At 39.2% G+C, this 12,185-nt stretch overlaps 1 protein-coding gene across 1 annotated transcript in view; it reads left to right on the top strand.

Moving 5' to 3' along the window:
- The window catches only part of bsnb (bassoon (presynaptic cytomatrix protein) b), a 62,624-nt gene that overhangs the window by 34,117 nt on the left and 16,322 nt on the right, over window positions 1-12,185 (top strand). The window contains exon 4 of the mRNA XM_035661165.1: window positions 10,161-10,973. Coding sequence (XP_035517058.1) covers window positions 10,161-10,973 — 813 coding nt within the window. The remainder of the gene's footprint in view (window positions 1-10,160; window positions 10,974-12,185) is intronic.

The raw sequence follows: 12,185 nt of genomic DNA, 5'->3' as shown, positions 1-12,185 counted from the left end.
AGAGCCCCTTACTGAGGCTGGACAGTCACCAATATTATCGGCCCCTGTGTGCAGGGCAAAAAAAAAAAAAATATATATATATATATATATATATATATATAGCTGGGCACATGCAGTGGCAGTCGGGATGTGCAGAGGCTTGTTTGCTGAGTTTTGTGCAAATGCATGTACTTAAAGATGTGGAGGTGCTTGCAACCCCTCTCACAACTATATCATGTTATATGTCTTGTTTTCTACTTTAAAGACTACTACTTCTACTTCATTATATTCAAATCTGAGTAGCTGGGACAAGCTTCTTTGAATGTGACCTCGTTCAGACTAATTTGATTTTAAACTGACTGACTTTAAACTGCAGATTGGCCTTTTGAACATGCCACTGTGACCCTGACCTACAAGAAGGACTATTTGCTATTCAGAACAATGTAGTATTGAGACTCTATATCTGGCCCTACAGAACGTATTGTGATGACTACCTACTAACATTTCCATATATTCATATTGAATGCACTGGGTGGAACTCTACATGAGTGACTGTGAGTGAGTTGAGTCCTGCTTGCTCAGTGGATGATCCTTCATTTCCTCTCTAATCCACAGGCCTGACCACGTGTCCCCATTGAAGGAGTCCCAGGGGATTGACCTATATACCTGCTGACTCTTACTGACCTGTCACAGGCGTGGCGTGGCGTGGCGTGGCGTGGCGTGGCGTGGCGTGGTACAGCCTGGCACACTGCTGTGACATGTGCTCGCTCACGCTTTGCACTGCGCACTTGGTAGTCTTAAAGCACTGTTCATTCAGACTGTGCATAATAGAAATGGATACTGTGGTTTACATGGCTCTAATAGGGCTTTGATAGAGTAACCTGCTCTGCTTATGGTTGGTTCTAATTGTGAATATTACTGTGCTGAAACAGGGTTGACTACGGTGAGTATGGTTATTTTTGTAGTGCATTTAATTTTAGTTGAATGGAAACTTTGACAAATATTGTGTTGTTTTGTTTATATCTGTATTTTACATGCAGTGTATTTAGGTCTTCTTATGCTACCTTACTGGTGATAAACGTGTGTGTGTCTACGTGTCGGCACTAAACCTTGCATGACATATTTCCCCACTCACCTTAAACTCACCCCATTCACACCTGCTTGGCAGTGCGCCCCTGTGCACGTGGTAGTTAATAATTCACACTGACCCTCTGCTCCCCTGACCTTCAGTTGTTACGAATTAATTATGACCTCCTCTGTCGTACACCTCATTAATCTCTCTGAGACACAGAACTTGAAGGATTATTATGATGATTTGTTGCCTTTGTTTGTTACATAGTTACCCTCTTTATTTCAGCTCTTTGTTCTTACTTGGAGGGTTGACGTGGCCGTTGCTTTTGTTGTGCATTGTCAAAAGTAATTTACATTCAGGTAATGACCAAGGCTGTTTTGATGGGGAAGATGTGAAAGCTATTGTTGAATTATTTTGGGATAACTCATGTAAGAAGGAGGGTAGGCAAAGTTTGACATTTAGAAGTAAAACTTTGTGGGAGATGATTACACATGATGCATGACAGCGTTGCTTCAAATGTTTAATATTTCCATTCTCTGCTGTCACGTTTCCATTCGCTCACTTTCCTTCGCAGAAAGTTTGTCGCTGTCTTTCTTAACATTGCCTCAGTTTTCTTTTACATTTGTGATTCCTGTTGTGGCATGAAAACACTCGGAAGTGATCGTTCTTTCCTTCCTGTTAATAAGCACCTAAAATATTATATCTCAGTGATGGCGTTTAATGACAGCTGACATTTCTTGCTCACAGCTTGTAGTCTGGTTCCTGGCAGAGAAACCGTGCGGGGTACAGACTCTTGCTGTGAGTTGACTGACAGTGAGAGGAGAATACTGAGGCTGTGTAGGTTATGCACAGTATGTCTGCTTGCACATGTGTTCATAGACATTGCTGATCAACGTATTAAAATATACCGGAGTGTACGTGTGCGTCTGTCAGACCTGGGGCAGCAGGGTGTGACTGTCAGGGAAAAGGAGCTTAGTTGATGTTAAAAAGGTTGGTGTTAAATATGCAGCCTACTCCAAGTGCAATATTTAGCAGGATGCTTCAATCTGACTCTGTGAATGTTTGTTTTTCTGGTCTGTGCGTTCATCATGTTGTGTGGGTGTGTGTGCTCCCACAGGGCTCTATATCGCTTTATGAAAATTATGCACTCTCTGGCTCCCTCCATGGGTAGGAAGTGTTAAAGCTTTCCATCATGTTCTTGCCTCACCCGCAGTTACAGTTAACATTTATTTTGTGCATTTTGGCCTTTATTTCATGGTTGCAACTAAAAACAGAAAAAGTCTGTGATGTATGACAAGTATTTTCAGCTGAGCTGTTGAGCAGTGCAACCTTTTATTTAAGCCCTGTGGAAAAGGTGTGACATGCAGTGTTGTATTTTTAAGGCAGATCACACACTCCACTGGGGGCATTCTTATTGTAGTAGTGATGTCTTCCTGAAGAAAACCAGTAACCACCTCATCTCAGATACTATCTAAAGAGAGACTGCATTTAAAGGTGGGGTGAGTCATTCTGGAAAAAGACAGTTGATTGTTGAGTGTCATACCCAGGTCATTAAATACAGACACTTTGTAATGGTCAATGGAAAGCAAACACAGTGGGTCGGAGCAAGCCACACAACACGCGTCAGTATTTGACAACCTGGGAGTGAGAATCAACAATATTTCCTTTAAGCTAGAAGCTGGAATCACCCACTGGGAGTTTAAAATGTGTGCAAAAATAGAGCAATCGCTGCATCACTATTATTTAAAAGGAAGAAATTAAGCCAAATGAGGCACACAGAACAAACATTCAGTTACTTGAATTAATACATGTACAATGTACTGGCTTGTCTTGTTTTTCACACTGGATTTATCAAGAAGCAGTTTTATGTTGTTTTTTTTAGTTTAATGTTGTTGGAACAATTAAATATAACTACTCTACAGAGCTAAAAGGAGAGTGATTTGAATTGGCCAGGTGGCCAGAAGCACAACTCCAAATTAATGGAATTTTTGCTATACTGACTTCTGTTTTTGCTGTCCCCAAGTGGCCAAAAAATCTGGTTATTTTAGGTTTAAGTTTCAAGTTCAAGTAATGTAATTAATTTTAGACTATTTCCATATATTTTTTATAATTGTGAGGAGTCTTGTGTACTTGTGGAAGTGTGTAATAGGTTGATTAGCAGAACACAAACAATCCTGGCTGCTTAAAACCCTCTTTTAAGGAACTCTCTGGGAGACCTCTTTCATTTTTCCTTTTCTGTGCAAGTTTGTCTGAAGTAAGTTGACTCCTTTTTGTACTTCACTGTAGTTTTTTACAACCTCAAAAACACCTTTTATAGCTTGCAGTTCATCTGCTACTTTTGAGTACTTGGTCTTCTTGCTCCATTACATTTTAGCAATTTTTGCCTTTATTGGATCACTCTAAATTGAGAGAGACAGTAAACATGGTCGGAATTTAATTCAGGATGGTACATTCCTTAATCAAATTAAGCCCCATCTGAGCGATTTCAATTTGCCATTCACATACCTGCTTTTAGCCTTGGTCGTCATTAGTGGTTTGCAGCCTGGATAATTTATATACTTTCCTGCTGCATTACATAATTTGGTGAATTTATACAGACAGACACACATGCATACTTGCACAGACATGTGTTCGCATGCACACAAACACACATTGTGTGAGTGATCAGGGCTGTAATGTCTCAGCAAGCTCCTCTGAGAGGGATCAATCTATGAGAATGGGATCAATCTCTCTGACCTTTTCCTTGTGGTAACCTGCGGTGTTCAATCTCTCATTATTTTGACAGTGAAAGGGCAGCTTTTCCGGCTCTGAGCTGACTGGATGGAGCATCACTATACTGCCGGTGTTCACACTATCCACCTTTGTCTCTCATAACAGATTCAGCTTCACTCACTAACTGCTCTCTCAACTCCACTCTTGGAACATTGCCAACTGAATGGCGAAACCCCCGAAACAGAATTCACATTTTCTATTGCGTCAGACACACCAAACACTTACTGTATACTTCAGCTGCACTACTTTATGATTTAAACTTTGTGGACACCATACACTTAAGATCACTTTCTGGGTATATGGTGTAATATTTACTGCAAAGATGTACAACTGAGACAAAAGACAGTTGTTGGAGAAGCTCCACAATGCACTACTTCCATACATAAGAAAAACAAATATATTTCTAGATTTAAATTATTATTATTATTATTAATATATATTATTATTGCTACAGTAACACCCCCATTAACATCTTAAATAATATGACAACGTATTATCTAGCACAACAGATACAGAAAACAACCAAATACAGAAACAAGCTGCAAATACAACAATAAATAGAAAACACAAGCAAATAGAGAAAACATAAAACACAGAAACACTGACGCTAAAACTGAAATATAGAAGTTGCCAGGGGACACTAAAAAGCAATGAACACAAATTTCTACAATAATATCTCAGTCACACAACCAAAATGTTTGAACTGATACACAAAGTTCCAGTGTGTAACATTTAGGAGGCTCTATTGGCAAGAATGAATACAACAAGCATATGTTTTCATTAGTATATAATCACCTGAAAATAAGAATCATTGTCTTTTTGTTACCTTAGAATGAGCTCTTTATCTACAGACACAGGTTGCCTTCTGAGTCCACCATGTTAAACCCAAGTGTGAACCTATTGTGACATCACCCATTGGTTTGTGGAGTACTGTTGAAGCCTCGAGTTTGGTGTTTTGGCCACTGGCATGACAGTTAGATGGAGCCAACGAATCTATGCTCATTGGCTGCGCAGTTTTGACTTGTCGGTAGCAAGGAACAATGGCGGCTCACCTTGTCACACACAATCTCGTATTACAGCTAAACAGTACACTAAAATATGTTTCTGAAATGATTTTAGGTTTATTTTAGAGAAATAGTCAACGCAGTAGCAGAATCTTGCCTTATTTCTGATCAGCACTACCTAGTTTAACAGTTTAATTTGAGCTTCATGTGCTGCGCTGGACAGACTCACTGAGAATGACCTGTCAATCATAAGGTAGCCACGCCAAAAAGCATATTATTTTCTATTTTACTCTAAACAAGACCATCATTTACTAAATGAACATCATAATGTATGGAAGAAGACGTGAAACTAGCGATTGAGACCATAAACCCGTTAGGAAACTGCCTATAAAGGAAGTTGGCTCATTCTCCATAAAATGAATGGTATCAGTGTGTTATTGCAGCCAATGGAGCTCCCCCTGCTGGCCTTTACTTAGAATGCAGGTTTAAAGACACTTAAGCTTTGGCCTCCCTTTTCAGACCTGGAAGACTAATCCAACACTGACTCTAGGAAGGGCCTTTCGCGTTTTTCGCGCTTTTTCGTGGCCACCGTAGTTTCTCCTTGGACAGGAAGATGAAGCGAGGGAGTTGCAATCAGCTCATTTTTCAACACCATGTATAGTCAGCTTAAGTTATTTTTTTTATGCTGCGTACTGTATATGTTGTCAAATTGGTGAAGATATTTTCTTCATTTGCCTGTGTTTTGTCTATTTACATGTGTTTTGACAAGTGGCAGTGCACTGAGCTCTCAGGGACACCGTAGAATTAGTTGAGGCAATATAGTTCTGGCTTTAGTGTAGACATCAGTGAGTTCAGTAGAGTTTAGCTTGTCTACTAAGCTCTCCCTTTGTGACTCGCTTGTGCCAGATCCCAAAAGGTTCAAGTCAAATGTAAAATGTTAAATTCAACATGAAATTTTGATTAAGAAATGAAATAAAGTTATTGATGCTATAGCTGCACTGGTGACAGTAGAGACTATTAGAAGTGCAGGTTCAGTCCAAGTGTTCAAAAATCATCTGGTCTGTCAAAAGTCCTAAAACTGGATGCTGAAAACCACCTCTGTTGTTGACTAATTACATGTTTCAGTGGATACACCAAAAGCTTCAATTGTAATTGATAGATTACAGTCAGTGTGTAGTCTTGTCAGCCACGAGTTACAGTTCAGAGCCAAGGATAAGTACACTCTCCACTGAGCAGACAAGTAAACCTCCTGCCATTTAATGAGGTTACCAGTTCACTAACGAGATGATCTTACTAACAAACTGGGCCTGCTGCCGCCACACAACTGTGCTGCACACACACACAAAGAATCCCCCCAAAACCCAAAAAGTGAGATATCCAGTGATTGATAAAAAACAACAGAACAGAGCTAAGCTTTTTTTTTCTCCTTGGAGAAAACATTTCATTATCTGTCTCTCTTTTGTAGTTTTAGCTGTAGTGTAGTTTCTATGTATTGAGCTGTCGAAGTGCTGTTCTGCAGAGGGCAGTTAAAAAGTAGGATGGGATTGCCACAGTGAATTGGTTGCTCTGTTTTCAGCGTGCATTAAAGGCCTGTCTCAGAAGCACAGAGGCTCTGTCTTTTATACGGACCTGATTTTCTCCACACAGTGTGGGTAGAGGTGGGAAGCAGAGCCCACATCGCTCACTGCTGTACAAGCTAAAGCACTCTACATGAATAATTTGCTACTCCCAGCTCCGGTTTGGCCTTGCTCCTCTCTCCCTTTCACCCACGCAGTGATGTTATGCTGATTCAGGAGCAAAGAGGGGAGTTTGGCATTGCCAAAATGGCAGGAAGAAAGCTTCTTCATAGAAGACAAATGTTCATTAGTGTCTAATTTAGGTAGCTAATTAAATTATGCTGTTATGAACATACCCAAAAAATAGTAAAAGTAGCTTTGATATGGTTTTGAGGAAGTTGAAAGTGGGTAGAGACTTCAGAGATTGGGAGCTACTTTAGATCCGATGATTATGTGATCATATGGATGCATGTGTTTATACAGTGCACACATGTATAGATTGTAGCATAGCTTCAGTAGTCCTCTGTCGGTCCCATTGTGCACTAGCTGTCCACAAACACACAGACGCTGACATTTCTCCACAACATTTTTTATTTTTTTTTACATGTGAAAGAACCGGCACAGATGGCTAGTTCTGAGAGTACTGCACCTGTTTATATATAGCTTCTCAGTAGAGCACTTGAGAGAGATGAAAACAAAGCAAGTCTGTCTGTTTGGCATGCCAATGGCTCCATCTACGCTTCGTAGTCTCAGTTGAGACAACAGATTCCTGTAGGATTTGGGCACGCTAGGAAAGGTTTAATCTTGAACAGAAAAATAGCATCAGTAAAAATAGTATGTTACACAGATTTCAAATGTAGCTGCCATATCTGTGTTTATACTAAGTTATTTTACATTTACATGTGGCAGTTACTGTATTCAGGAATGTCACTTTGTGGATGAAGTTAAGTAGTATTCTTCGTCACAGTTGTTTTTCTGTCCTTGAAAGGTTTTTAAACTTGCCAAGCATTTGCCTGTCTCTTATTTTATCTCCTTTTATGCTAAAAATGTTGTAGCTGCCCACACTATTCCAGCATTATCCTCACTGAAATGCATATTTTCACAGACATGATTCAAATGGCATAATTAAAAAAATCTAAACGAGGGAGTTGAAGAATTTAACACTCATGTTACATAAGGGCTCCAATTGAGTTATTATTAACAAAAGAACTGAAGTCTAAAGGTACCAAAGCTGAATTAATCAAAACTTTATATTAACCCCTAAAGGTTCAGTCTCACCACGTTCTCACCACAATGAGTAAGATCAACTGTGTGCAAGCTGCCTGTCCAGCACCACCAGTGTTTATAACTCAATAAATGTAATTTATTACTCCTTACTCTTTGCAAAAGTAATATTATTACTTTACTTACTACTCCCTGCCAACAGTAAATAGTTACACTACTGCGTCCTTTCTCACCAAAATTCGTACTTTACATGTTTGAATGTCACCTGGGAAGCACAGCTAAGGCTCAAAGTAGCAGTTTTCGTTGCAGCCTATTAATAAGATTAAAGCACACCTGGCTCAACCTGATGACGAGACACAATGTTTTAAACAACATGTTATTTAGAGACGTAGTCCTGCAAATTATTTTCCTTTTACCCAAGGATCTGTCTGAAAGACATAGAGTCAAACATGTCATCCACCACATATCTAGCCACAAACTTCTGTGTAGCTTGTAGCCTTTTGTTTGTGAAAATCTAAATAATGGGAATAATTTCAGTTGCTGAATGTAAGCGTTTCCATGATTACATCTTATCATATCTTATCTTAAAATAAGATAAGAAATAAGGGGATTTTTTGAAATTTCCTAAATATTTATTGATGAATGTCTGTTTTGTTTGTCAACAAGGCAAAATGCTGTCTGCAGCAACCTCTTATAATTGCAATTTACTTTTGAGTGATAGGCATCTATTGATTTAATACTGTAATAGCATCACATATAGTAAATATTACATCATTTTCACCACCACCTTCTTTTTCCTGTTTCTCCATCCTCCTCATCTTCCTCCTCCTTCTTTAAATCCTCTTCTGTTAAGTTTTAGCTTTGTCTCCTACCACCCACACCAGCAAGTGGTTACCATTGTTTGTAGATTCTTTCGCCTTCACAAATCAGTTTAACTGAATAGTACAAGTGGCCTGTGATGGTCTGTTTCCAACCTTCATCGTGTCCAGTGAGCTGAACTGTTTCTTTCTACAAGAATCCAGAGGACACACAAGGAGCCCTGAGAAAAACAAATGATCAATCTCTCACTCACACAGAGCCTGATCAATTTCTCTACACGGGTTTAGTATGAAGTGGAAAAGAAGACAGACACTGTCCTACAGCCAGACCTTATCACTGGAGCCTTGTCTATCAAACACTGGTCTCAGGGGTCTCTAGATTAAGATACCTATCGTGCTGTTAGAATGTTCCTTGCTGACTAAATGATTGTCATTCTGTCTGTCTCTCTTTGTTCCTCGTGATGTAGGCATTTCTCAGTTATTTATATCATTCAGGCAGATAACTCTTCTTTAGGCTACCCACCATGTCAGACATGAGACAGAAATGACAGAATCCCAATAACCTAATAAAGTACTGATTGTATTTTATATTTGCAATATGAGGTAAACGTAAGGGCATTTGAAGAACATAAATCATTTAATTGCAACCGTCTTTGGCATCTTGACTGTTTGGACTGCAGTAAAAATGTCCTCTGATGCAGTCATTGAACACCTGCATTGTTTTTATTTATTAGCTGTTTCTGGGTATGTTGTTGAATTCCATCTTCTGTATTTATGCTTTTGAAGTATGACGCCAATAAAAGAAATTATTTATTGGGCAGATGGTAATCGGCAATAGAGGTGTTTATGAGATTATTTGTTTTGTTGTATGAGTCTGTGGCACAAGAACGTTCCCTCTTCAGGCCCCAGGCACAGATGATTATCATAGAAATGGAAGGCTGTGTTACAATCGTGGTGCAGCCACCTCTCTTTTCAGCTTTCATAACCTGTAATATAACCATTTCTTTCCATTGAGCAGTTTCATCGATCTGCTGCATTGACCTGAAATTTAATCTGTTCATGTTAATATCCTGTCATGATGGGTTTTGTTCTAGATTTTTAGCCGTGTCAGAATATCTAACTACCTCCAAACATAGGGTTCAGTGAGGATGACTGTAAAGGGACGTACCTCCTCTTGTAGATAGAAGGTTTGCTGTATGCTCCGTAAAAGGTCTAATGAGTTGCACCCCTCCAATCTAATAACAGATGTGTTCATTTGTATTCACATTGCACTCTTCCGCTGTGTACCCAGTTTGAGAGTGCTTAATGTTGTCAAATGATTAAGTCTTCACGAAGGGATGAAAGGCCTTGTTTGGACAGGCTTTCAAATATTCAGTTGTTCAGACCCACCTTACTGAGTCCTTGGCACTCCATGATCGTTTAAAGCAGCAACTTTCTTTAATTTATTTAATTAACAGGCACATTTATACATCTGTATTCATCAATCATCATAAATAGTAAAAATGTGTTGAGAAGGTGTCAATATCAAAATAAGTTTGTGTATTTAGTCCAATTGCTACAGTTTCCCTTTTTATTTTCTTATTGTTGGTACCATGGCAATGAGGTAACACCAAGACAACTCAAAATTTTATTTTTTTGTGTTGTGTAATAAAGGTGAATTATTTTATAATAATAATAATAATATTTTTTTGTTTCAACTTTGCTGATTGCTGTTCTCTTTGTGTTTGTTTTTCAGAAGAAAGAATGGCTGTGCTTGAACTGCCAGACGCAGAGGGCTCTGTCAGGAAGCTTGGGAGATATTCCAGCTCCTGTTGCACAGCCAGTGGGATCCCCCCGGCCACCTGCTACAGCCAATCAACAACCACCTCAGCAGAAAGGGCCCAATCAACTCTCAGGGCCTAGGCCCACAGGTCCTCATCAACAGCAGAAACCAACGGGTCCCCAAGTAAGTGGCCCTATTTCTCCTGTGAAACAGGCTGGGTCTGCCCCTCATACCAAGGGGGCCAGCCAAGCTTCCCCTCAAACCAAGGGTTCTGCCCAACCCGTTCCTCAACCTAAGGGTTCAACTCAGTCACCTTCCCAAACAAAGGGTCCAACACAACCCTCAGCTCAGAGTAAGGGACCTCATATTAAAGGTCCTAATCAATCACATGCTCAAAGTAAGGGCCCTGTTCAGTCTGCTAACCAAATAAAGGGCCCAAGCCAGGCCAAAGGGCCGACTCAGACAAAGGGATCTGCTCAGCCCTCTGCTCAGACTAAAGGCCCTTCTCATCCTTCTGGTGCCAAGGCGTCATCCGCCCCTGGTAAAGCCGCACCCAACCATGCCAAGGCCTTTCCCACCCAATCAAAAACAGCACCTACTCAGTCTAAACCCACAGGTAACAACCAGGCCCGCAAACAGCCGCAGAGCCAGGAGAAGACTAAAGTCACATCTAAATCTCAAAAAGAAGACGTCAAGGCCTCACCAAAGAAGGCATTGACAGAGACTATCACTTCACCAAAAGACATGAAGATAGCTGAAGATGCACAGAAGTCAAGACACCATGAAGTGAGCTACCTGCAACTTCTTCGCCTTCACCTGTTACTCTTGATTCACCATTATGATTTATATTTTTTTCTCCATTCAAATAATTGTTACCATTTCTCAGAATCATCATCATCATCATCATCTTAAGTTATCACTCATTCCACATCACTGTTGTCATACATCATATTTTTTATTCTTCTCGTAAATATATTTTTGTTGTTAAAATCTGTTTTTTATTGTTTCTCTTATCCGAACTATTGTTCTTTCACTTCTATTCCTCCTCCAATCATCCAGCGTCATAATTTTTTATAATACTACTAAAGTTTGTTACTACTAGTCATCAACACCGTGTGTCAATGTAACCTTGTTCATCATCATAATATCTTTATCACCACCATCTTCACCATTGTTGTCTTTATCATCATCATCATGACCATCACCATCACCATCCTCATCGTCATCCTTATCATCATCATGATCATTATGATCATCATTCTTCATCCTTATCATCATCATTGTCTTGTTGGCCATTTCTCATCTTCACCCTGTTTCCCCATTTCTCCATCTGACTTTGTACACCTTTCTTTTATTTGTATCAAACGCAAGCTTTTTGTTTAATGTGACACTTATTATATTTAAGCATTCTAAGCATGTTCGTTATTCTTCAACGGTTCGAAGAATGCAATGGAGAATGCGTCAAAGATGGCAATCAAGCATGTAACCAAATGACATTTGTCTGTAGATGTTTGTATGTTCAACTGTCTGTTATATTCACTCTGTGTGTCAGTGTATTTATCCATCTGTGTACACATAACTTTGAAAGGCAAACTCAACCCAAATCAATAAAATATGATCAAGAGCTTTAATAATCTAAAAGTAAGATTATCTTCACAAACCAGTCAAAATTAAAACTAAAAGGATTCAGACAGATTGTCCTGTTGTGCTTTATATATATTTAAAGAATAAAACATATTGAGATAGAGTTTTTTTCAGGAAAACATACCAATAAATGGTGGTAACTGTGTGCCAAGTCAGTGTTGCTTGATTTCTAAAACCAAAATGTCATAGACAGTAAATATTTGGGTTGATTTTAGCCTAAAGTGTTACTATATCTGGTTGTTTGATTAAAAGTTTGTTCTTTCCAATGTAACTATTCTCCAATATCTTAGTATTAGCCTATTTAAACTGCAGAAGGTCCAGTGCATTAATTTTACTCCAGATTATCTGAAAATG

The sequence above is a fragment of the Morone saxatilis genome, unplaced genomic scaffold (assembly GCF_004916995.1).
Source record: "Morone saxatilis isolate NCDOM2014 unplaced genomic scaffold, NCSU_SB_2.0 Contig18, whole genome shotgun sequence".
NCBI lineage: Eukaryota > Metazoa > Chordata > Actinopteri > Moronidae > Morone > Morone saxatilis.
This window is presented reverse-complemented; position numbering and strand designations above follow the sequence as displayed.